The 27,934-nt window shown below is 38.6% G+C and overlaps 1 protein-coding gene across 1 annotated transcript in view; it reads right to left on the bottom strand.

The window, feature by feature from the left end:
• Nucleotides 1-9,881: 9,881 nt before the first annotated feature.
• STX7 (syntaxin 7) overlaps nt 9,882-27,934 on the bottom strand; it is a 49,008-nt gene continuing 30,955 nt past the window's right edge. Inside the window, exons 3-10 of the mRNA XM_002714821.5 lie at nt 25,117-25,186; nt 24,737-24,830; nt 23,997-24,134; nt 23,162-23,214; nt 22,311-22,407; nt 20,711-20,783; nt 12,741-12,823; nt 9,882-11,140 (exon numbers count right to left, since the gene is read on the bottom strand). Of these exons, the coding sequence (XP_002714867.1) occupies nt 11,048-11,140; nt 12,741-12,823; nt 20,711-20,783; nt 22,311-22,407; nt 23,162-23,214; nt 23,997-24,134; nt 24,737-24,830; nt 25,117-25,186 (701 nt within the window). The 3' untranslated portion in view covers nt 9,882-11,047. The remainder of the gene's footprint in view (nt 11,141-12,740; nt 12,824-20,710; nt 20,784-22,310; nt 22,408-23,161; nt 23,215-23,996; nt 24,135-24,736; nt 24,831-25,116; nt 25,187-27,934) is intronic.

The following is a 27,934-nucleotide window of genomic DNA, read 5'->3' as shown; positions in this document are numbered from 1 at the left end:
CCAGAGAACTGAAGACTATGTTTACACAAAAACCTATATACAAATGTTTATATAAACTTTATTCATGGTATTCAAAAACTAGTGACTGTCTCAATAAACTGTAATATCTATAACATGAAATACTGCTGCTGACACTAAAAAAAAATTGTTGGGACTGGTGTGTGGCACAGCAGATTCAGCGGCCACTGTGTTTTCACTACCCCATATGTGCCTGGAAAATCAGTGGAAGATGGTCCAAGTTCTTGGGCCCCCATCACCCACATGGGAGAATTTCTGGCTCTGGCTTTAGCCTGGCCCAGCCCCAGCTGTTGAAGCCATTTGGGGAATGAACCAACAGATAGAAGATCTCTTTCTTTATCTCTCTCTGTCTCTTCCCATCTCCCTCTGACACCATCTTTCAAGTAAATAATTAAATGAAACTTTTTAACAAAAGGAATTATTGATAGACATAATAAGCACAGCAACCTGGGTGGATCTCCAGACAATTATGTTGAAAGAAAAAAGCCAATGCCCAAAGCCTACTTACTATAGCATTATTGAAATTAAAAAAATGGAGAACAGATTATGGTTGCCAAATGTTAAGAAGGGGTTGGGGATCTGAGCAAAACAAGTGTTTCTATAAAATGCATCATGAAGGATCTTTGTGTTGGAGAATATTCTCTATGGAAATGTTCCCTATTTTGACTGTATCTAGGTCAATGTTTTGGTTGTAATACTGTTCTATAGTTCCATAAAATGTTAATTTGGGAGTAACTGTGTAAAAGGTACATGAGAGAAATATCTATTTAATATCTTACAACAGCATGTGACTCTAGCCATCTTAAATAGATGTTTAATTCAAATATTAGCATTAAACATATTTACACTTTATATAGAGAATAGGTTCTTTACTTCAAATGTCCACATTATTCCAAAGCAAAGTATTGGTTGCTGGCTTTTATTCCACATTTAAAATTTAACAAAACAGAAAATTTACAAATTGGTAAGAAAAATATTTGATTACAGATCAGGAAAAAATACAAAGACAACAGGGGAGCCCTAATTTTGAACTAGAAATGTTTTTCTGCATCAACCAAGATAGAATTAAGATGAATGATATATGACAAACCTTATTACTTTTTTTGACTTTTGGTATATATCCCTTTGCAAAATAGTAACTAAATGTTAAAGCCATGGTAACCTTTAGGGAGGTTGAAACATTACAGCTGGCACTAGAAAGAGGGCAGATGTGGTCAGGCACACTGTAAACACCTTGAAATGAACTCAAAGTGACCAAGCACACAGCACACAGAAGTAGACAAATAAATACAATATTCTGCACTAAAGCATGGGCTTATGTTTCCAAAATCATTACTGATGGAGGGATCAGATTTCACCTGAAGAGTTTTTGCCATCAAGCCTGTGGCTTTGCAAGTTATCCAAACAAAACAAAACAAAACAAAAACAAAAGCACAAAAGCTTGCATTGTAATCTTGGGTTAAATCTCCAGTTTCTAGAAAACTGGTTTTCTTCATAATAGTGTGAGTTTGGTATTTTAGGCCTACCATTAAATAGTTGGAGTTAAACTTCCAGCAGGCTCTAGACAGAGAAAGTATATATTAGTTAAGTCTTAGTTGAGGTGACATAGCTACATTTCTACATTTTCCATCAATGCTACCAGGTTTTGGAGTTAGCAACTGCTGTCTAACAGTACTTACAGTAAACACTTAAAAATTTGTACTTTGGGTTGGCCAAAGTGGGAATTAAGGTCCTTTCAAGTTTATTTAAAGACTCAGTTCAGTTCTAGCAGACTCCCACTAAAACAAGTAGGGGTGTTATGTACGTAACGACTGCACAGGAAATCTGGTTTTGCCTTCCACCACTTGCATTTTAAGCAAAAATACCATGCCTACACACAACCTACAGGAATCCCACTCTGCGTAATTAAGTGACCAACCTCTTAAAAACTTGCCAGAAGCAACAGTGTTTATAAAAATCTATCTAGTGTGTCAGTTACTTAGTTCTATCTCTGCATTTAAAATTAGGATTATTATTAAAAATGAGATACTATATAATTTTTATCCTAACCAAAAAATACCAAAACCAAAGATTAACATTGGCACATTAATATAATAGTTGAATTATGAGAAAAACAAATTAGCATGAGCCATTCACAGGATTTTCTTTATTCTGTTTTCATTTATAAAAAAGGATTTCCCAAGGGATAGGATGAGGTTAAATTTAAAAAGTTAAATATATATTTCATAGGTAGTATATGTAATACATTTGAATGTGTTCTGATGAAATAATAGATTTCAAATTCCCTTAACTCTCTTCTTTTTTTTCCCAGTGTTCTCTTAGGAACAGTAATTCTGCATATGCACTACAAAGATCTATCCTGACTATCAGGACACACTTAGTAGTGAAGTCAGCCACTACCACTAACAGCAGAGTGGCTCCTTTTTGGAGACATTACACAGATCACTCTTCTAATTAGTCGCTTCTCTGTTACTTTTCTAATATCTTTTAACTGAGCCAAAAAAAAAAAAAAAAAACAAAAAAAAAACCAAAATTCAGTTACTTGATAAGGAGAAAATAGGATAAGCAAGAGGCTTGTCCTTAAGAATGAATGATGTTCAATCAAGGTAATGCATGACAAACCCACAGCCAGCATTTTATTGCAAAGGGAAAGTTGGAAGTATTCCCCTTAAGATCCAGAACCAGACAAGAATGCCTGCTCTCATCAGTACTATTCAATATAGTCATGGCAGTTTTAGCCAGATCCATTAGGCAAGAAAGAGAAATCAAAGGGATACAGATTGGAAAGGAAGAAGTCAAATTATCCCTATTTGAAGATGACATGATTCCATAAAGGGGAACCAAAGAACTCTATCAAGAGCCTATTGCAACTCATAAGAGTTGGGTAAAGTGGCAGGATGTAAAATTAACACACAAAAATCAATAGTCTTTGTATACACAGAAAACACCATGGATGAGAAACAACTTCTAAGATCAATTCCATTCACAATGGCTACAGAAAAAATTAAGTACCTTGGAAAATATTTAACCAAGGAGGTGAAAGATGTCTATGATGAAAATTGCAATACATTAAAGGAATAAATAGAAGAAGAAACGAAAAAAATGGAAAAATTTTCCTTATTTCTGAATTGGAAGAATTAATATAATCAAAATGTCCATAATACCAAAAGAAATTTACATATTCACGTGATCCCAAACAAAATATCAACAACATTCTTCTCAGATCTAGAAAAAATGATGTAAAAATTCATATGGAAACACAAAAGACCCCAAATAGCTAAAATAATCTTATTCAACAAAAACAAAGCTGGAAGCATTACAATATCAGATTTCAAGACATACTAAGCACTGTGGCTTAGCAGGTGAGCCACTGCCTGCAGTGCCGGTATCCCATATGGGTGCCTGTTCGAGTCCTGGCTGCTCCACTTCCTATCCAGCTCTCTGCTATGGCCTGGGAAAGCAGTAGAAGATGGCCCACATCCTTGGACCCCTGCACCCAAGCAGGACACCCAGAAGAGCTCATGGCTCCTGGCTTTGGAGCAGCACAACTCCAGCCATTGCAGCCAATTGGGGAGTGAACCAGTGGATGGAAGACCTCTCTCTTTCTCTCTCTCTGTCTCTCTCTCTCTCTTTTTCTCTGCCTCTCCTTCTCTCTGTGTCACTCTGACTTTCAAATAAATAAATAAATCTTTTAAAAAAATAAGACATACAAAGGGCTGTTATCATCAAAAGAGCCTGGTACTGGCACAAAAATAGACACATAGGCCAGCAGAATAGTATATAAACTCCAGAAACCAATCCATGCATCTACAAGCAACTAATCTTTGTCAAAGGAGCTAAAAATCAATCTCCAGAGCAAGGGCAGTCTCTTCAAAAAGTGGTGCTGGGAAAACTGGATCTCTGTGTGCAGAAGTATGAATCAAGACCTCTCCTTTACATCTTATACAAAAATCAAAATGGATCAAGGATCTAAATCTATGACCTGATACCATCAAATTACAGGAGGAAAACACTGGGGAAACTCTGCAAGACATTGGCATTGTCAAACAGCTCTTGGAAAAGAAGCCAGAAGCACAGGCAATCAAAGCCAAAATAGACAAACAGGATTACATCAAGCTGAGAAGCTTCTGCCCTGCAAAGGAAACACTCAGCAAAGTGAAGAGGCAACCAACAGAACAGAAGAAAATATTTGCAAGCTATGGAACTGGAAAAAGATTAATGTCCAGAATCTATAAAATAGAGTTCAAGAAACTGAACACCAATAAAACAAACAATCCAGTTAAGAAATGGGTAGAGAACTTGAACAGGCATTTTTCAGAAAAGGAAATTCAGATGGCCAACAGACACATGAAAAAATGCTCGGGACCACAAGCCATCAGGGAATGTGAATCAAAACAACAATGTTCATATCACCCTGGTTAGAATGGGTCTTACACAAAAATCAACAAATAATAAACATTGATGAAGATATGGGGAAAAAGACACCCTAACCCACTGTTGGTGGGAATGTAAACTAGTACAGCTATTGTGAAAGACAGTATGGAGATATCTCAGAAAGCTGAAAATATATATACCATATGATCCAGCAATCCCACTCCTGGGAATTTACCCAAACAAAAATAAATCAGCATATGAAAAAGTTATCTGTACCCCCATGTTTATTTCAACTAAATTTACAATAGCTTAGATATGGAACCAACCCAGATGCCCATCAACTGATAACTGGATAATTATGGGGCATATATAGTATGGAATACTCCTCAGCCATAGAAAAGAATGAAATTCTCTTTGGCAACAAAATGAATGCAACTGGAAACCATTATACTTAGTGAAAGAAGTCAGTCCCCAAAAGATAAATACCATGTGTTTTCCCTGAACTTTGATAACTAATAGAATATAAAAAATGTAATGTATAGGAGTTAAATTGACATTTTGAGATCCAATGATGTTTACAGCCCTTATCTCTACTATTGAAGAACAGTGTTTTTTTATTATTTCTTGAACTCTTTATTTAGTGTATGGTTAATCTCATGAATATAAAGTAATCTGAAAGTAGATCACTATAAAAATTAAGAGAGGGAATAAGAGAGGAAGGAGGAGGAAGTGTGGCTTTATGGGTGGGAAGGGAGGGTAAGGTAGGAAGTATCACTATGTTCCTGAATCTGTATACATCAAATACATGAAATTTGTTTACCTTACGTAAAATTAAAAAAAAAAAATCCCTACTGGGATGATTCACTTTTGAAATAAGGGAGAGAAATGTCTAAAAAAAAAAAAAAAAGATATCCAGTTACTTGTTCAGATGTCAGTTATTCCAAAAAGTGAATTCTAGCCTCAATCCCTTTTTTCCCTTGCCTGTTCCCTTTCCCACCTATCATATCCTTTCTTTCTTTTCTTTTTTTTTTTACAGGCAGAGTGGACAGTGAGAGAGAGACAGAGAGAAAGGTCTTCCTTTTCCGTTGGTTCACCCTCCAATGGACTCTGCGGCCGGCGCACTGTGCTGATCCGAAGCCAGGAGCCAGGTGCCTCTCCTGGTCTCCCATGTGGGTGCAGGGCCCAAGCACTTGGGCCATCCACCACTGCACTCCCTGGCCACAGCAGAGAGCTGGACAGGAAGAGGAGCGACCAGGACAGAATCCGGCGCCCCAAGCGGGACTAGCCCCAAGCTAAATGGGACTGTGCCGGTGCCACAGGCAGAGGATTAGCCTATTGAGCCACAGCGCCGGCCCATATTCTTTCTTTAAACACATCAAAAGTATTTCATAAGCCAAATGTCAAAATATGAGTTCCCTGAGGCCAGGGACCATATTCTTTTGGTTTATTCTTAAACTTCCTATTGTTAAATCATGTGGCAATCTGGCAAAATGCTGACATCACATCAGTGCCAAATGATGTCAAGTATTTATTGAGCAATTGCAATGGCTGGGATGGGTGGGGAAGGGAGAGAAGAGAGGAATAGAGGAATAGAAGAAAATTGTCATGGGTGCTGGGACCCCAGAGTCCTTTTTTTTTTAAGTTTATTTATTCCAAAGCAAAGTGACAGAGAAAGAGAGGAAGGGACAAGGACATCTTCCATCTGCTGTTTCACTCTGAAAATGGCTGTGATGGTTGGGGCTGGGGTTTGGAAGTAGGCCAAGCTAGGAGCCAGGGATTCCTTCTGTTTTTCCAAAGTAGGGTGCAGTAGCCCAAGCACTTGATCCATCATCAGCTGCTTTCCTAGGAGCATTAGCAGGGAGCTAGATCAGAACCGATGATCTAATATGGGATGCCAGGGAAACAAGAAGTGTCATAATCTTTGCACCACAATGGTGGCCCCAGTTCCAAGATCATAATACACAGAGACTCTGTTTTCATTGATAAAATGAACTTGCTTACCCTCTAACAGCAGTTCTGAATTTTTCCATCGAAGAATCCCTAATGGAAGAGAAAAGAATAGGATGAGGTTTCCACTTCCTGTGGTTTACACTATCTCTGTATATCACAATGAGTTCACTATGATACTAGATGGTCACTTCAACACCACTGCCTCCTCCTTCTAGAATGTTCTCTGAATTGCATAGAAGCCAGACTACTATTTCCCCAAATCTCCTTTGCTCCTTGGCTCTAAGTTAAGAGTTGATCAATGAGAGGTGTTTCCATGAGAGGCCATCCTTCCTCAGAATGTGACTGAAAGAAGTGTGGGGAGGGACTGGACACAGGGGCCTCACAGCAGCCCGATCCTTTGCAAGTCACTTGCTGCTTGGTGGTAGTAACAGCTGAGATGTGGGTGACAGCTCCTTGAGACCCACAGGCTGCAGACTGAGAAGGAGCCCTGCATGTCTTCAAGCTAAATGGGACTTCCTGAGAAGTCCATGCTGCAGTGCTGCAAACACCTTCTCTCTCCCACCCTCTGATGCCAGAGATTCTCTCTACAGCTTTATGTTTCCAATGCACTGAGTAGTTTTTGTTTTCCTGAATGATGTGTGAAATATTTAAAATTAGCATGAAGGGGAAAAAAGTGTTCACCTGTCAACTTCATGACACACTGCTTTATCCAGTCTACTGAGTGGAAAATCTAGTTTGGCACTCACAACATAGCTTTCTTGGTACAAAATTTATGCAAGATTCATTAATTTATTTGAAAGTCAGAGTTACACAGAGAAAGGAGAGGCAGAGAGAGAGAGAGAGAGAGAGAGAGCGAGCATCCATCCTCTGGTTCACTCCCCAGTTGGTTGCAACTGTGGGAGCTGCACTGATCCGAAGTCAGGAGCCAGGAGCTTCCTTTGAGTCTTCCCACGTTGGTGCAGAGGCCCAAGGACTTGGGCTATCTTCTACTGATTTCCCAAGCCATAGCAGAGCTTAATATGAAGTGGAGCAGCCGGGACTTGAACTGGTGCCCACATGGGATGCCAGTGCTGCAGGCGGTGACTTTACCCTCTACACCACAGCGCCGGCCCCAATTTTATCATTTTTTAAAAAAATTTATTTTATTATTATTTTTTTGACAGGCAGAGTGGACAGTGAGAGAGAGAGAGACAGAGAGAAAGGTCTTCCTTTTCTGTTAGTTCACTCCCCAATGGCCGCTGTGGCCGGCACACCGTGCTGATCCAAAGCCAGAAGCCCCGTACTTCTCCTGGTCTCCCATGTGGGTGCAGGGCCCAAGGACCTGGGCCATCCTCCACTGCACTTCCGGGCCACAGCAGAGAGCTGGATTGGAAGCGGAGCAACCGGGACTGAATCCAGTGCCCCAACCGGGACTAGAACCTGAAGTGCCGGTGCCGCAGGCAGAGGATTAGCCTATTGAGCTGTGGTGCTGGCAATTTTATCATTTTTAACAAAAGCAGTGAAGACACTGAATGACCCAGAGGCAACCTCTTTAAGGAGCAGTTTTTTGGTCACCAACACAGATGCTGCTGGGCTCTGAGCATGCTCAACTGACTCAACTCCAGACAATGTGTTCATGGGGTCCTGTCCGACTGAGCTCCATCCATTATACTTCATTTACAGATGACCCCCTGCCTACTGAATAATGCCTCATTGTCTCGAAACAGCACGCTATTCTTTTACCATCAATCATTTTGTAAAGTCAAAACATTTTCTAATATTTAATGTCCAATACATTGGCCAAATATCTGTTGCCACTCCATCATTCAGCTTAAGAGGAGAGTTAATCTGTGTTGGTCAGATGTGTCATTTGATAAGAATTTTCCTTAGTTTGACTCAAACTGATTGACATGCTGTTGGTCATGAAAATATCTGATTTTATTTTCTATAGTGCAGTCTTTCCCTTTCAACGTGATTCTAAAACTGACCTTAAGGAAAATGTCAAAAAAGGTTTCTGTATGATGTACTTCATTTAATTTTTTTTTCTAATGAAGACTATTCTTACATTCCAAGTATTTTGTGAAAATTTTCCACTCAAAATAGTGTTTCTTAGGGGCTGGCATTGGGGCATAGTAGGTTAAGTTCCTGCCTGCAATACCAATATCCCATGAGTGCTGGTTCAAGTACAGTCTGCTCTACTTCCAATGCAGTAGAAGATGGCCCAGGTACTTAGGCCTCTGTACCTACGTGGGCGACCCAGATGGGGTTCTTGACTCCTGGCTTCAGCCTGGCCCAGCCCCGGTAGTTGTGGCTATTTGGGGAATGAACCAGCATATGGAAGCTCTCTCTCTCTCTCTCTCTCTCTCTCTGTCTCTCTCTAACTCTGCCTTTCAAATAAGTAAAATAAACCTAAAAAAAAAAATTCAAAGTTTCTGTGTCAAAAAGAGAAAAGAATGCAAGCCACTAAAGTTCCTGCTTTAAGTCACTGTTTCTTGTGTCTATTAAAATAATAATAAAATAATAAAATAAAATAAAATAATAGGGGGCAGGCATTATAACACAGCAGGAGCCACCACTTGGAATGCATCCCATATTGGAGTGCCTGGTTTGAGTTCAGGTTACTCTACTAACCATCCAGTTTTCTGCTAATGGTGCAATCCGGGAAGCAGTAGCTCCATGACTCCGGCAACTGAGTCCTTGCCATCCAGGTGGGAGACCCAGATGGAGTTCTAGCTCTCAGGTTTGACCTGGCTGTTGCCGGCATTTGGGGAGTGAAACTGCAGATGCAAGATATGTCTTTCTCTCGCTGTTACTTTGTCTTTTAAATAAGTAAATAAACATTAAAAATGATCATTTTTTAAAATAATAATTTATAAATAATTCATTTTAAATGAAAGTACTAAAATTATGCCAAAAATAATATTTAAAAATGCTCTGGTTGTTACTGGGAACTCACTGTGAAGTAACAGAAGTAAATGCACTTGGCTGTATAAGAATAAACATTCTATCAAGCGCAATTGTCACAAACAACATAAAACAATTTGATTTGTGGAAGCCACTGGGACTTCTATGTAGCTGAAGATGCTAGCTTATCACATGAAACAGAGGTGCTCTTACAAAGAAAGACAATCTAGCAGGCCTGGTGGACCTCTGCTGACCACTGAGCAGGTGTTACTGGTGTGAATTCTCCCTGAAAGGCCCATCTGCTCACTAAAGCAATTGGATTCCAGCAACACAGTGCCTCAAAGTTCTAATTACTCCTCATTCATTCACAAAAAAAAAAAAAAAAAAAAAAAAAAAAAAAATTCTCCATAGTTCCTTTTGTGGAACAAACTGAGTTTTGCTGACATGCAAAGAAGCTTCTAGCAATTAGTACAAAACTAGTCCAGATCCCCAAAATAAGAACTGTGAGTAAAGCAGTGATCCCGAAAGATGTGGAATGGTCACCGTGCATGGGGTTACACCTACAGTGTGAGACTCTAAGTAGCACAGACAAAAAGGTGACCTAAGTGTTGGCTCTGTGAAAGTAACTTCTGCCTTATGAAACAGACCTATTGGAACACTTTTCAAATCACTTTTATTGTGGTTGCAAAGACACAATTAACTTTCTTAGGGTTTCATTTGTTCCCATTTGAAGTGTCAGCTTGTTGTGTTAAACACTGCCTTTACTATGAAACTGCTATATTAGAACCTTATAAAATACAAACTAGAAACTAAGATTATCTTCTTTACAGTATTCAGATTAGTTAAAACAAAATTGATTTTCAAAGGCAAGGAAATCGGCAAACATCCAATTTCTTTTCTAAGGAAGGATGGTACAAATGACATACAACAAACACTAAATTTTAAATAATTAGGTGCTCAAAACCAGTAATTGTGGGAAAGCTGTTTCCCAAAAGTAATTCTGACCCACAGATTCACAAGTAATCATTATCTTATAGGTCCCAATGGAAGGTAAATAATAGCCTGCAGAGCCAGATGGTATTGTTAAGAGAGTTTAGTGGAGTAACAAGTTGGGATCTTCAGAACTGAAACAGAATAAATGTTGGTATGATATTTCATACTCTTTCTCCACATTACATTAAACATTCATAGTAACAATACTTTCTCTGTAAACATCACACTTAAATAGACCATATGTAAAAACAATCTATCCTTAGTATTTTTACTAGACAATCTACAGCAAATGCTTACTATGTACATATCAGGAGTATGAGATATAACAGGATATTTTTCACTTATTTCATTCAGAGTAAACAAGGGTCTCAAAAGAAAACAAACAGTAAAAGTGAAAGAGATCATTTGTGCTGTTTGTGAACCAGACCAAAACTAATGTTACAGATTTTGGTACAGATTTGGGTACATGTTACAGAGTAATAGAGAGATGCACACAGAACACACACAGCTTTAAACTGACGAATTCCAAAAACTAAATCAAATAGGGTAAATAAATTATAAATGAAAAGCCTATACATTGTGGGCAAAAACCTAACAGTTATTAAATTGAAAACCATGAGAGTTATACCAGCAATATTTAGAAAAACTTTCATTATTAGAAAATACCAGATTTAATTCAAAGGAAACTCCCACTACCCCCAAGCCCTCCATAAAAATAACAAAAAGTATGGGAACCGTCCTTTACGCAACAGCTTTGGAAAAAAAAGTGGTTACAGGAGTCTCCCCACGTGATAGACAATGTAGTGCAATAGTATGCTCCTTGATAACTTCAGCTGCTCAGCTTCCATATAAGGAGACCAACAATGAAAGCTCCAATGACGAGGATTAAAATGATGATGCACAGGGTTTTTCTGGATTTGCGCTGCAGATGCAAACACAAATAAAAAGCCATAAATTTAGTGGAGTATCTCTATAGAAACTGAAAAGAATTTGGTTCATTTTTTGTAGAGTAAGATCAATAGTTTATTGCCCTCAAATTTTGGGGTATGTTTTTTGTTTCTCAAACATGTGTCAAATACATTAGAGCACTACTCTTTCAAAAAATTTTACTCAGAGAGTAAATTTTTGTTAGTAAGTTTTCTGCAGGTTGGCTTAAAAAGAGAGAGACTTAAAATTACTGACTTAAGCAGTAGGTTGAGGTTACCTATGAATGCGAAGAACAGCCGGAAAGTTTTACATTTTTAAACTTTATCAAAAAGTTGATATTAAAAAACAAGTTTCCTGAAAATCCCAGCAGGTATAAATGTTTGCCAACCTTTTTCTAAAGTAAATTTGTTTCCAAATCATTCCCATGGTTTAATATTAATAGAAACTGCACTCCAGATCTCACCATACAAATAAAAACTACATACCTAACCCAATTATAAAGCTGATATTCAAAATACAAAGATTAAGAATTTTGTTGCATTCTCCACTCTTGGCTCAGCTGTAGGTCTCTCTATTTTATTAATGGCTTGTGTACCTCACACCAACATGTAGAAGTTGTTTTTTCTTATTAAAGCAGAAACATTTATACATTTACTTGGTCAACTAGAAGTAGTATAAAATATACCAAAAGATAATTTGTAACTTTTGAATTACCCTGAAAATCATGAATACTTTCAGTATCCACATAGTCATCTGATTTTTCGATTGAGTACTTCTTATGTATTAAACACAGTTTTGCTAACGTTCCAATGTCATCATGCACAGATATTTTCTCCTGACTCCACTTGGTTACGCAGACAGACAGGTAATAGCATGTGCCTTACGGTGACACCACAGGTGTGCCACTGTGGTGCATCTGTTGCCAGGGGTGCTCCCCTGATATGGGATAATGTTAGGTCCTGGGGTGTTGCTGCTTCAAGAAAATTTATTCCTTTCCTTTTTGCTCACAGTTCATCCAAACGAGAAGCATCACAGTTGGCAAACACTTATGTTTAGTAAGTTTATTATCAAGACTTCCAGGTAGAACTTAAGGAAAGCTGCCTCTTTTTGAAGCACTATATTGCTTGACTCTCTCCTTGTCCTTTCAGGGCCTCTGGGAATTAAGTTTGGGAGCAGCTCCAAGACCTAAGGTCCAGGGTCCACAAGGAAGAAGAAATTTAAACCTGGAAATTCATCTACATCCTCCAAAATCCAAAATCCAAACAAAGCCACATGCAAACCTAGTCACTGATGAACTCTACATTTCAGTAATTATACCCTCAGGACTCTAAACACTGAATACCCCATTCCTGTGTCCTGCAGAAACTCTGGTTCAACCCTGAGGCCATACAGGCTAATACCAATTTTAAACTGACAGGCATATTTCTGATGCCTTTTATATGATATTTTAAAATTTAATATCTCCAGTCACCTTAAATCTGATTATACACATGCATGCACATGTGTTCCCTCTAACTGTCTGTCTCTCTCCCTCCACCCTTTTACCTCTTGACAAAAGGCTGAGTTATAGGAAAATTTTTTACAGATGACCTTACCTGATAATCTGCTGCCCTTGACAGCTGCTGATTTGCTTGCTGAACATGCACCTCTGCGTTTTCTACATTGGCTTCTATGCTGTCTTTAAAACAAAACACACACCCACAAAACTGTTAAATGTGTATGATGATGCCTCAGTAATAAATCACTAGATTTTATTCAAAGTAAGATTAAGTATGCTTAGTATCCAAAGTTAATGTTAGTGCTGATTTTTTAAACCTGGCTATAATTTTTCTCTAACTACTTTTTTTTTTTTTTTTTTTTGACAGGCAGAGTGGACAGTGAGAGAGAGACAGAAAGGTCTTCCTTTGCTGTTGGCTCACCCTCCAATGGCCGCCGCGGCCGGCGCGCTGCGGCCGGTGCACCACGCTGATCTGATGGCAGGAGCCAGGTACTTATCCTGGTCTCCCATGGGGTGACCCTTGGGCCATCCTCCACTGCACTCCCTGGCCACAGCAGAGAGCTGGCCTGGAAGAGGGGCAACCGGGACAGAATCCGGCGCCCCGACCGGGACTAGAACCCGGTGTGCCGGCGCTACAAGGCAGAGGATTAGCCTAGTGAGCCGCGGCGCCGGCCTCTAACTACTTCTAAGGTGACTCAAGCAATACATAAAACATTTGAAGAAAAGAATCTGGTGATTTTCATGGCACTGCCAACTCCCGTGTAACCTGGCAACCCCTGGGGAAGTACTGTCACCAAGCAATGACCAAACCAGGGTCGGCATTAAGGCTTGCCTCAGTCTCACACATCACAGCTTGTTCCCTTCTCAAGACCAATGTGCGAAATCTTTTCACTAACAAACACTTTCTTCACCGTGTCGGAAAAAAACAGTATCTTGACTTTCCAAAGAATACTATTTCAACAGAAGGAGCCCTCCCCTCACCTCCCAAAGATCTGAACACTAAAATTTGGTCACCTATGTATATTTTTAAATATTAAATTATCACGATAGTTTGTAAAATTTCTCACCCTGTGTCTGTAAATGCAACCTACTTTAAATGATTAGAGTGTAATACCTGTGTACTATCTAGTTGGCATCTGGCTAACTAAGCCTCTGATAACTTTTATTTAGAGTAAATACAGAGTTCCACAGCCATCATCAATCTACTTCTGTACAGAAACCTAGGTTTCACAAGGGCCCATGGTCTCTTCTACTGGCAGAAGCACCTTCCCACCCTCCTCTGGCATGCAGGTGGAACAGGGGTCTCTTTTTACATGACAGCCCCTGCCTCTTCCTCCTCTCCACCAACTTTCCATTTTAAAGCTCATGGTTGATTTGCTAAATTCATCCAGATTGGCCTCCTGGTTGCAGACAACCATAAATTTCATGATCTTTTCCAGTCATTCTTGAACTTTTTAGACACTGATCCACTGCTGCTCTCTTCAACACTTCTTTTATGATGCTTATTGGTGATTTCAATATTCAGTGGCTGATCCTTTTAAAACCCTGATCTCTCAATGCCTGGACTATGGCTTTTGCAAAGACTTTGTCAGTTACCCCAGCTACCCATATTCATAGTTACATTCCAAACGTTGTCATTACCAATTACTACAACTGCTCCATAATCACAATGGCAAGGATCTAATTCTCTGAATACCACCTGCTCAGCTCACTCCCTCTAACACCTGATGCCATCAAGTATCCCAATCCCTTTTCACTGTCCCTAACATACTCCATTATCTCATTCTCCTTTTCCCCTTAAACAAGAATTGTTTCTTTCAATCATCCTCAGCTCCCTTGCTCCCCTGCTCTAGCTATGTTTCTGTGACAAAGATCTGACCAGCATCCATGCAGTTGAACATGGATTCAAAAAAGAACAACCTTATGCTGAACTTAATTCATGTTATGGTCATGGCTGCCAAGCAAGCTTCATTTCCCTAACTCCTAGACGGCTATGTCACACTTTCTCTTCTCTCTGCATCCTCCACATGCCTCCTCAGGCATTATCACTTTGAGCCAGCACTTCGATTTGCAGCTCATTGAAACAACAGGAAGCATCAGGTAATTGTAATGATTATTTGGACACTTACAAAGTGGGTATTAGGCTTTTCTTTATTCTCATACTCAATTGAGTTCACAAAATGAAATACCTAATTGTCTAGGTTTCTTGAGGAAAGAACTCCCTTAAGATGCAAAGGAATTCTTGGGAAATCAGTATTGTCTTGAATAATTTTTGTTAAACTGTTTAATGCATGAAACTATATTAATGTGAATGTTGTATAAACTTAATCTTTTAAGATTATAAAGCAAATTATACTCAATGACATAGTAATTAAAATTTAAAATAAAAAAAAAAACATTACAAAAAATCAGCCAAACGAGGAGCTGGTTTTTTGAAAAAATAAACAAAATTGACACCTCATTGGCCCAACTAAGTAAAAAAAGAAGAGAAAAGACCCAAATCAATAAAATCAGAGATGAAAAAGGAAATGTAACAACAGACACCACAGAAATAAAAAGAATCATCAGAAATTACTACAAGGACTTGTATGCCAGCAAACAGGGAAACCTATCAGAAATGGATAGATTCCTGGACACATGCAACCTACCTAAATTGAACCAGGAAGACATAGAAAAGCTGAATAACCCATAACTGAGACAGAAATGGAAACAGTAATAAAGGCCCTCCCAACAAAGAAAAGTCCAGGACTAGATGGATTCACTGCTGAATTCTACCAGACATTTAAAGAAGAACTAACTCCAATTCTTCTCAAACTATTCAGAACAATCGAAAAAAGAGGGAATCCTCCCAAATTCTTTCTATGAAGCCAGCATCAGCTTATCCTAAGCTGAAAAAAGATGCAGCATTGAAAGAGAATTACAGGACAATATCCCTGATGAACATAGACGCAAAAATCCTCAATAAAATTCTGGCCAATAGAATGCAACAACACATCAGTAAGATCATCCACCCAGACCAAGTGGGATTATCCCTGGTATGTAGGGATGGTTCAATGTGCGCAAAATAATCAATGTGATACACCACATTAACAGACTGCAGAAGAAAAACCATATGATTATCTCAATAGACGCCGAGAAAGCATTTGATAAAATACAACACCCTTTCATGATGAAAACTCTAAGCAAACTGGGTTTGGAAGGAACATTCCTCAATACAATCAAAGCAATCTATGAAAAACCCACGGCCAACATCCTATTGAATGGGGAAAAGTTGGAAGCATTTCCACTGAGATCTGGTACCAGACAGGGATGCCCACTCTCACCACTGCTATTCAATATAGTTCTGGAAGTTCTAGCCAGAGCTATTAGGCAAGAAAAAGAAATTAAAGGGATACAAATTGGGAAGGAAGAAGTCAAACTATCCCTCTTTGCAGATGATATGATTCTTAACTTAGGGGACCCAAAGAACTCTACGAAGAGACTATTGGAACTCATAGAAGAGTTTGGCAAAGTAGCAGGATATAAAATCAATGCACAAAAATCAACAGCCTTTGTATACACAGGCAATGCCATGGCTGAGGAAGAACTTCTAAGATCTATCCCATTCACAATAGCTACAAAAACAATCAAATACCTTGGAATAAACCTAACCAAGGACATTAAAGATCTCTACAATGAAAATTACAAAACCTTAAAGAAAGAAATAGGAGAGGATACCAAAAAATGGAAAAATCTTCCATGCTCATGGATTGGAAGAATCAATATCATCAAAATGTCCATTCTCCCAAAAGCAATTTATAGATTCAATGCAATACCAATCAAGATACCGAAGACCTTCTTCTCAGATCTGGAAAAAATGATGCTGAAATTCATATAGAGATGCAGGAGACCTCGAATAGCTAAAGCAATCTTGTTCAACAAAAACAAAGCCGGAGGCATCACAATACCAGATTTCAAGACATACTACAGGGCAGTTGTAATCAAAACAACATGGTACTGGTACAGAAACAGATGGATAGACCAGTGGAACAGAATAGAAACACCAGAAATCAATCCAAACATCTACAGACAACTTATATTTGATCAAGGATCCAAAACCAATCCCTGGAGCAAGGACAGTCTATTCAATAAATGGTGCTGGGAAAATTGGATTTCCACGTGCAGAATCATGAAGCAAGACCCCTACCTTTCACCTTACACAAAAATTCACTCAACATGGATTAAAGACTTAAATCTATGACCCGACACCATCAGATTATATTAGAGAGTATTGGAAAAACCCTGCAAGATATAGGTACTGGCAAAGACTTCTTGGAAAATATCCCAGAAGCACAGGCAGTCAAAGCCAAAATTAACATTTGGGATTGCATTAAATTGAGAAGGTTTTGTACATTAAAAGAATCAGTCAGGAAAGTGAAGAGGCAACCGACAGAATGGGGAAAAAAAATCTGCAAACTATGCAACAGATAAAGGGTTGATCTCCAGAATCTACAAAGATCAAGAAACTCCACAACATCAAAACAAACAACCCACTTAAGAGATGGGCCAAGGACCTCAATAGACATTTTTCAAAAGAGGAAATCCAAATGGCCAACAGACACATGAAAAAATGTTCAAGATCACTAGCAATCAGGGAAATGCAAATCAAAACCACAATGAGGTTTCACCTCACCCCAGTTAGAATGGCTCACATTCAGAAATCTACCAACAATAGATGCTGGAGAGGATGTGGGGAAAAAGGGACACTAACCCACTGTTGGTGGTAATGCAAACTGGTTAAGCCACTATGGAAGTCAGCCTGGAGATTCCTCAGAAACCTGAAGATAACCCTACCATTCAACCCAGCCATCCCACTACTTGGAATTTACCCAAAGAAAATTAAATTGGCAAACAAAAAAGTTGTCTGTACATTAATGTTTATTTCAGCTCAATTCACAATAGCTAAAACCTGGAACCAACCCAAATGCCCATCAACAGTAGACTGGATAAAGAAATTATGGGACATGTACTCTAAAGAATACTATACAGCAGTCAAAAACAATGAAACCCGGTCATTTGCAACAAGATGGAGGAATTTGGAAAACATCATGCTGAGTGAATTAAGCCAGTCCCAAAGGGAAAAATATCATATGTTCTCCCTGAATGGTGACGACTAACTGAGCACCAAAGGGGAAACTTGTTGAAGTGAAATGGACACTATGAGAAACTGACTTGATCAGTTGATTACAATGTAATACTTTATCCATTTTAGTATTTCTTTTTTGCTCTAGTACTATTGGTTGAACTCTGTAATTAACACACAATTATTCTTAGGTGTTTAAATTTTAACTGAAAAGTGATCCCTGTTAGGAATTTGGAAAACATTATGCTGAGTGAAATAAGCCAGTCCCAAAGGGACAAATATTGTATGTTCTCCCTGATTGGTGACAACTAACTGAGCACCAAAAAGGAAACCTGTTAAAGTGAAATGAACACTATGAGAAACGGTGACTTGATCAGCCCTTGCCCTGACTGTTGATGAACAACTTAATATGTTATCCCTCTTAGTATTTTTGTTTTGTTTGTTCTACTTAATACTTTTGGTTGAATACTGTAATCAATACACAATTCTTCTCAAGTGCTGAAACTTAACTGAAAAGTGATCGCTGTTAAATATAAGAGTGGGAATAAGAGAGGGAAGAGATGTGCAATCGGAACATGCTCAGGCTGACTTACCTCAAACAGTAGAATTAGAAACATACCAGGGGATTCCAATTCAATCCCATCAAGGTGGTATGTACCAATGCCATCTCACTAGTCCCAGTGATCAATTTCTGTTCACAGTGGATCATAATCATAGGACTAAGAGCCAAAGGGATCACATAAACAAGAATAGTGTCTGCAAATACTAACTGATAGAATAAAAAAGGGAGAGAACAATCCAACATGGGAAGTGAGATACACAGCAGACTCATAGAATGGCAGATGTCCTAAACAGCACTCTGGCCCCAGAATCAGCCCTTAATGCATGCAGATCCAGCTGAAAAGCCCATGGGTATTTCAGGCATGGAAAGTTAAGACACTCTGGCCAAAAAAAAAACAAACAAACAAACAAACAAACAAACTAAAAACCTAAATGAAAGATCTCCATGAGTGAGAACCCAGTGGAAAGAACAGGTCATCAAAGAAGGAGGTACCTTTCTCTGAAGGGAGGAGAGAACTTCCACTTTGACTACGACCTTGTCTAAATATGATCTGAGTCGGTGAACTCAAAAGGCCTCCATAGGCTTGGCAACTCATGACAAGAGCCTAGGGTGATTACTGAGGCCATAAACAAGAGTGTCAATTTGTTAAGTCAACAACAGGAGTCACTGTGCACTTACTCCTCATGTAGGATCTCTGTCCTTAATGTGCTGTACATTGTGATTTAATGCCATAACTAGTACTCAAACAGTATTTTTCACTTTGTGTTTTATGTGGGTGCAAACTGTTGAAATCTGTACTTAATATATGCTAAACTGATCTTCTGTATATAAAGAGAATTGAAAATGAAAAAAAAAAAAACCTTACAGTGATTCTTGATCTCTCTCTCTTCCTCTCTCTCTCTCTCTCTCTCTCATTTTCTCTCTCTCTCACCTATACCCAGCCAGTCAGTAAACCTTTTTTGGCCCTACCTTTTTTAAAATATCCAGAATTCCTTTACCACTTTTCTGCTTCTATCCTGACCCAAGTCAACATGAATGCTTACCTGGATTACTACAATAGCTATTTAATTGGTCTCCTTGCTTTAGGTCTTGCCACTCTAATGTGTATTCTCAAGCCAGTAGCCATGGCAACCCAAGCTGGGCCACAGTAGTCCTCTACTCACATCCTCCTATGGCTTCCCATTCATGATTAATAACCACAGTCTTCACACTGGCTCAGGCTCCTGCATGATGCTATCCTCTTCAACCTAAAGCATGATCTCTACTTGCTCCTTGCTTTAGGAACTCTTGCAAACCTCTTGGAACACTTTCTCTTTCTTTCCCCCTTGCCTCTCTGAATACTTCACTAATCTGTCACCCTCAATCATTTCCTGGCTAGCCTACATAAAGCAGCAGCTCCTCTACTCCCAGTAATCCCATTGCCCACCCTGGTCTTGCTCTCCCCATGGTACTTGCAAAGCATTTATTTGCCACTTTTTTTATTTTTAAAATTGTCTCCCTGTTTCCTCAATTATAAGATCCATGAAGGCAGTGCCCTTTATCTGCTTTGTAATTTTGACTGAATCCTCAACGCTCAGACATACAGTACTTAATAAACATTTGTTGGATGAATGAATAAATTGAACTTTGGAATTTTACCTTGTGATTTACTGGGGCCACAGAGGATAATAAGAATGTACAAATAGTAATTGTGTTAAAATAACGGTGCAAGTATTTCAATTAAACCAAACTCAGAAATCACTGTCTGTGTTAGATATACCCACAGATGTATCTGCTAATTTCAGAGTGATAAAATGACTAAGATCCTGACCAATGCAATTACACCTTAATTGAAAAACTACTACATTAAAAACTTAAGAGATTTTTTAGTGATTCTTTTTAAAAAATAATTTTAAAAATCATTCCTAGCATCTAAGTAATATTACTAAACTAATTTACCAAAAATCTATTAGAATGAAAGATCAAATGGATAAGCATTCCTTAGAAACTAAAATACAAGGCAGCAGGCAACTACAAACACTGCAGGTTTCTCCAAAATTCTGGTGTTATGACAACTAAATTGGGATAAAACTGCAACCAGAGGCTCTGGAAAGAAGCTGGAATGATGTTACATGGTGCCTTCCAAGGTCTCCACAATGCTGGGCCCTGATTAAATTTGGGGCTTCTGAAATAAAGGAAGCTGGTCATTTCAAACACGAGGAGCCAAATCCAAGGTCTGGTTTAGATCATGCCAAGGGTGATACTGTGCTACAGGAGAGACTAGGCTTTTGATTCCAGGAGAATTGAAAAGAGAGGGAAAAGAAGCAGTTACTAGTGCTTGAGAAAGTTGCCACAAGTAGCTGGCACATTTCTACTCTGTGAAATGTAAATCAGTAGGACTTACCTATCACATCTCCTTGTTCATGAATCATCATTCCCAAGTCTTTAAATATTTCATTAATATCCATAATATCAGCCTAAGAGAAAAAGGCACATTGAACTATCAGAAATTCAGTACTTATTCCACGAAAGGGGAAAGTTAAAAAAAGATCCAAACCAACACTAACAAGTAAGTGAGCATGCCTCTAGCTTTAATACATAAATTGTGGAAATGTCGGGAAACTACTTTACTATGCAGTCCTAAATAAACAGACTTTGAACAAGAGTCACCAGTTCTCTAAAATAAATAAATAAATAAAAAATATGTCAGGTGAGGCAGGATGGAAATGAAAGATCTCTTCCAGAGAGGAGCCATGGGATACAGAGCTGATTTCCTACAACCTCATAATTTTATCACAAGCATATCTGCTTAGAAGAGCATAAAACAGTCTTACAACAGCCTTCTAGCGAAAAATTGCACATCAGTTTGAGAATTTAAAATAATAAAATGCTAAGTATAAACACAAAGTCTCACATTAAATAGCCGAATATGCCTGGGGTGTGGAAGGGTGGCACTGTGGTGCAGCAAGCTAAGCTACTGCCTACAATACTAGAATATTGGAGGACTGGTTCGAATCCCAGGTGCTCCACTTATGATCCAGCTCTTTGCTAATGTGCTTGGGAAGGCAGGGAAAAATGGCCCAAGACTTGGACGAGTGCCACCCATGCAAGAGACCCAGATGGAGCTGTAGGCTCCTGGCTATCACTCTTGTGCTCTCTTTCTCCTTCAAATAGAAAAAAAAAATTTTTGAATACACAACAGGTTGGTGAAGTTACAAATTTTACTATTCGATAAGGAAGTTAAAATTTTACTAATATTTTGCTCAGTTGGGTGGGGAAAGTCACATATTCATCATGTGCCTTAGTCTCCCCATCTGTAAAATGACAATGGTAGTGACACAGTGAACTACAGCAGCACTCATTTCAAAAAGTTCACGGAAAATACACATAATGAAAAAACTACCCATGGATTTCAAAATTTTTTGTATCAAAATAAACATATTTTTATTCCGTTTTCCATGAACGTTTTTAGTTTTTATGAGGAGTAAATGAGATGATTAACAAAAAGAATTTATCACATCCTGTCTGGCATATGGAAGATCCTCAACAAATTGCAGCCATTGTAGTTGTTCTTAGCCCACCTTCTAGGAATGAGGCAGGTTCACAAGAAATATGACCTGAATCTCTTTGGTCTCTTTGGTATCAAACACACTGAAGAGAAACAAGATGCTTTTAAAGACACTGGAAAAAGTCTTACACATTTTGGTGTGAGGTGTACCGTGTTCCACGGGAGGCCATCCAGGTTCTCTGAACAGACTGACACTCTCAGTACTAAGGTGACTTTCATATAACAGAATTAAAAAAAGATTGGGATAGCTCATCTCAGCACAAATACTAAGAGACTTTCTTTAAAAAAATTATTATTCTAATTACTAGAAATGCCACCAAACTGATACATTTGTTTGGTTTTCTCTCTTGATCCCTCTCCCAGAGTTATCCCAGAATCTAGAGAACAAACTCACAAAGAGCAGAGGAGCAGCCCAACTCTACAATGCAAGGCTTACTTCAAGTTGCCTGATAGAAGACTCTCTCTCATGAATAAGGCGGAGATCATCCTCTGTGATTTCCTCATCCTGCACCTGCACTTGAGGCTGGGTTTGGCTGATAAAAAGAAGATAAAGTGGAAAGGGGAAAGACTAGTATTTAAGACAATGGGACTTAATTCCTATTTCAGAAATACTAACCAGAATACTTTATTCTTCAAAGTCAGATAATCGCTCACTTAAGTTCTCTAAAAATATAACAGATACAGTAATCAAAGTCTATTCATTTTCATTCCATTAGTATTATCATATATGGGTTAAGAGTAACTAATTATTGAACGCTGTATTTTGGCAACTGGGATTTTTGGTTGACTTAGCGTTCCCATACAGAAATAATCTGGTCAAAAGTTAATCTGGGGTTGGCATTTGGCCTAGTGGTTAAGATGCCAGTTAAGACATCTGCATCTCATATCAGAGTGCCTGAGTTCTACTTCCAGCTCTAGCTACTGATTCCAGCTTCCAGCCAAGGGAGACAACAAATGATGATACAAGTTGCTAAATTTCTGTCACCTACATAGGAGACCTGGATTGGGATTGAGTTCCTGGCTCCGTGCAGGCATTTGGGGATAGAACCAGTCAATGGGGACACTCTATGTCTCTCAAATAGATCGATATAAAAAAAGTCAATATGTGTTTGTAAAAAATTATTTATTTTGAAAATTTCTCAAATTTTTTATCTGTTTTCAATGTATAAATAATTTAGGATATTTATGACATAGCACACTGAATATATACTTAATATTGTTCCAGGAACTATAATGTATAACTTTGTAAAATTATCTTTCAATATACACAATGTTTGCATTTCTTACCTTTCCCAGGATACAAGATTCCTTTCTTTTGAGCTGTCCTCAGGAAAACCACCCTGAATAATTCAGTAACAAGATGGCTTGAGAATAGGCAAAGAAATCAAGAACACAAAAACATAAAAAACACATTTTCCCTAATAATCTAAACTGAATTTTGTGTGTTCATGTCTGTGTAGAAAAATAAGTTCTTATTCTAATATTTTTAGGTCAACTGCTTCAAGTAATCCTAGGCTAACAAGAAGGAATTCATTGAATATTCTCAAGGGCCAAATAATAAATATTATTTGGTTAAGATTTAAGGTAGTGTAGGAATTTCTGCATTAAAGAAAAAGAAACAACTTGTGTAGTTTTTGAGGGAAATGAAAATTAGTTTAACTCAAAATTCCACTTGAAAGTCATCTTTTTCATTTATTTTTCCCAGGTTTATATTCATTTTTGATATTCTTAGGAAATATTCACTCTGCTCCTCTCCATCACCCCTGTATAAGCCAGGAGTAAAGTGCTGTCTACACCAGCACATGCACAAATGGAAAGCCTTAGTACCAAGTCAGTATGAGAATACTACTTACTCAATATCCTGACCTGATACCTAATCTTTTTGGAGAAATTGTTGCAATATTTTTATATAATCTATCATCCTTTGTTCTACGACATGGACAAAACAAGAAGTTATACAAAACCATCTCCCTGCTAAAAATTGAGCAGAAAAGCCATAAAATAAATATTCAGCTGTTGATTTCCATGACAGGTATTCTCATTATCTGTATAATCACACTAATGTAGACTTCTGCGGAGCTCTTGTCCGGCTCGCTTTTACAATGCCTTTTAAAATACTTACAGACACTCTGGAACTGGCTCTTACGCGAGCAACAAACTCTTTCTCTCTTTCAGCAGCTTGCCTCTGGACCTTCTGAAAGTTTGTCAGTGATGTCGTGAATTCAGCCACTAAGCGATCCTTCTGTATTTTCCGTTGACGCTACAGGAAAGGAGGGAGAGCCTGCTAGAATCAAGCCCTGCAGGTCAACAGAACTTCAGACAGTTGTCTTACACTCAATCCTGAAACTGTCACTCACTCTCCAATGACAGGGCCTTCCTGACCACTCCAGGTCACTTTTTTACAGTATGTTCAAGCTCTGCGCACTCTTACCTGCTTTGAGGCTGACGGCGCATTCTGCTGGATTTCTCACTTTAAGTTTTCATCCCGCTAAAGACTGGGTCAGGATTTTGAGATTAACTTGCACTGAGTAAGTAAGGAAGAAACTACGTGCCCCTAGCAACCTCACATCTTGACTATGTGTGCTACATGGAGTCAGTCCTGGAAGGCCAGGAAACAATTATTCAGGAAGCATTTTCTGAGTACTGACTTAATTATGGGCCAGGGCAAATGCATGGAAATAATTTTTGCTTTATTGAACCACAGGATACTACCTGAGCAATTAAATATAGTTTTGTGTTCTGTGAACTAATCTCAAATAGAATTTTTTGTCCCTTAATTTCCTCTCTAGCATTAACAGTTCAAAGATCCCACAACGCATTTGATTTCTTTCACATATCAACATGGGTCTTAAAACTTGATACCTGTTCACTGGGAGTGGTAGGCAGCGATCCAAATTCTTTAATGTACTTATCAGTTTCTTTGGCAAGTTGGTTAGTATACTGCTGCTTCTGTTGCCTAAAGCGAGAAAATATGCATTACAGCCAAAGAATGGATACATTTCCTGAAGCTATAAATCTGCTACTCCACTGAACCCTTAACAGTTTCCACTTTTTGTAAAGCTACTTGTATGTTTATAAACTGGTTCTACATTTTCCTTATCACAATTGCCTAAATGTCTGGATAAAACAGCAGGAAAGTTAGCCTTCCAGTGTCTTCTCCAGGGAAGGTAACACTACACACTCTCAAAGCAACATTCTGATAGCAACAAGTTGGTTTCCTTCTCTGTTGTTTAAATACTTACAGCTGTTGCCTCAATTCAGCAGAATCTTGAGGTGTTCCAAGTTGATTCAGGCTCCTTTGTATTTCCACAGCTATTAAAATAGTAAATTAACATGTTAGAGTCACATAAATAACAACTTAGAAGTTAATACAAGCTATTGGGTACCTCAAATAAGACAGAAGAGAAAGAAAACACTCAGGAAAAAGACAAACTAAATGGTTTATTTCACTCTAATTAGTAACAAAATGTGTTAGTTTTCAAGAAGAAATTGTGCGGAACTATTAATATGCAAAACTACACTAATGATCCAGAAAATCATTTTCCTCCTGATTCCATTGAGACAGTAACTAGATGTGATCACAGTGGCACACAGACATTCACTTTATTGACACAAACGTGAATAACTGTAACCATTACATATTATATTATGAAGTGAATGGATTACAGTTAATAAATGAAAAAGGAAGGGCCAATATTGTGATACAGAGTGTTAGGCCGCCCCTGGCAACTTGGCATCCCATTGGAGTGCTGGTTCCAGTCCCAGCTGCTTTGCCTCAGTCCAGTTCCCTGCTAATATTCCTGGAATGGCAAGAGAAGATGGTTCAAATACTTGGACCCGGATGGAGTTCCTGACCCCTGGCTTTGCTTTAGCCTAGCCCTGAGTTGCAGCCATTTGGGAAGAGAACTAGCAGATGGAAGAGCTCTCTCTCTCGGGAACTGAACTGCAAATAAATAAATATTATTTAAAAAATGAGAAAGGAATAATAGAATTAGAAAAAATTGTTTTCAGTTATCTACTGAGTAACTGATTCAGGTAAAGATTCATCAAAGGATGCTAGAAACTATAGGACACTGATATAAATTCAAATTATTACTGCACAGATGACAAGAATTATAAAACAAATAAAAGTGGGAAAATGTCAACAATAGGTGAACCCTGTAATGGGTTCAATGGTCTATTATTTTTTCCGTAGTTTTAGAAATTTAAAATGAAGACTCATGGGTTTAAAAGTCATACTAAGCTCACAGTCCAGTCTTCAGACCACTGTAGTTTAAAAAAAAAAAAAAAAAGAAAAAAGCTCCTCTCGTAATGGAAATATCCAGTAGAAATAAGTTTCAGATTTCCAAGAGTGAGAGAAAACAATCCTATTTTGGGGCTGGTGCTGTGGCGCAGTGGTTTAAAGCCTCAGCCTGCAGCGCTGGCATCCCATATGGGCGCCAGTTCTAGTTCTGGATGCTCTACTTCCGATCTAGCTCTCTGCTGTGGCCTGGGAAAGAGGTAGAAGATGGCCCAAGTTCTTGGGCCCCTGCACCTGGTGTGGGAGAGCCCAAAGAAGCTTCTGGCTCCTGGCTTTGGATCAACTCGGCTCTGGCCATTGTGGTCATTTGGGGAGTGAACCAGTGGATGGAGGACCTTTCTCTATCTCTGTCTCTCTCTCTCTTTCTCTCTCTGGATCTACCCCTCTCTGTAACTCTTTCAAATAAATAAAATAATTTTTTTAAAAAAGAAAACACTCGTATTCATTCATTCATTCTTTTTATTTAAAGAAAGCAGTTTTTTAGAGTCATTATTTATTCATGGGATCAAGGGAATGATAAAATATTCCAAAATACAGGCTAGCTTTTGTTCACTGAGGATGATATGATAAGCAGTGCTTCCACATCAAAGTGAAGAGTGCAAATCCTGGAGAGGAGTCACACAGCCAACAGCAACTGCTGTCATTCAGCTTGTTTCAAAGAAATTTCTTTTAACTTTTGTTGGTGTCCATTCTCTTTTCATAGGATGGAGAAATTTTGTTTGCTCTTTTGAGTTTATGGCTGCTTGCCTCTCAACCTCAACATATTTTATTGGACTGCTGTGTTCTAAGGACTTTATTAAAGTTTTGCCCCCCTACCTTCAAAAAGTATGTTGATAATAAAATGCTGTGCTATGGGCTTCTGTAGAATAGAGGTAGGTATTTATCTCAGTGCTCATGGCTTCTGCTTTATAAGAAAGATACAGGGGCCAGCATTGTGGTGCAACGGGTTAAGCTACCACTCGCGATGCTGGCATCCCATACGGGCACTGGTTCATGTCCTGGCTTCTCCACTTCTCATCCAGCTCCCTGCTAATGGCCTGGGAATAGCAGCAGAAGATGGCCCATGTGCTTGGGCCCCTGCCACCTATGAGACTCAGAAGAAGCTTCTGGTTCCTGGCTTTGGCTTGGCTGTTTCAGCCACTTGAGGAGTGAATCAGTGGATGGAAGATTCTCTCTCTCTCTCCCTCTCTCTCTCTCTCTCTGTAACTTTTTCAAATAAATAAATAAGTCTTTTAAAAAGTCTTTAAAAAAGTACATTAAGTGAAGAACTAATCAGATTATTTAATAAATGCCACAAGGAAAACTAACCACTGGCCTATACTTGCGGAACAATTGAAGGCATCATCTGATCAGGTGATAAATGGCCTATGCTTACAAAAACTTGAAATTACTAACTTTAGAAAAAATAATATAGGCTACAATAGGGTTGGCATCAGTCCAATCCTATTTTACAAACAAAAAGGTTGACAGTCACAAAGAATAACTGATCTATCCGAGGAACTGTAACTATGGAAGAGCTGGGGTTAAGACATTGATTTCTGGTTTTTCAAAATGGTATTTTTCAAAAACAAAGTAAAAGACTTGTTGAAAGATAATTTCAAGAGCTGGTACTTTGGCAACTGAGGGTTAAGCCGCTGCCTACAGCACTGGCATCCCATGTGGGTGCCGGTTCAAAGCCTGGATGCTCTAGTTCTAATCCAGCTCCCTGCTAATGTGCCTGAGAAAGCTGTGAAGATGACCCAAGTGCTTGGGTCCCTGCC

Source organism: Oryctolagus cuniculus, chromosome 5 (assembly GCF_964237555.1).
Source record: "Oryctolagus cuniculus chromosome 5, mOryCun1.1, whole genome shotgun sequence".
Lineage (NCBI taxonomy): Eukaryota > Metazoa > Chordata > Mammalia > Lagomorpha > Leporidae > Oryctolagus > Oryctolagus cuniculus.
The sequence above is the reverse complement of the archived record's forward strand: the minus strand, read 5'-3'. Positions and strand labels throughout refer to the sequence as shown.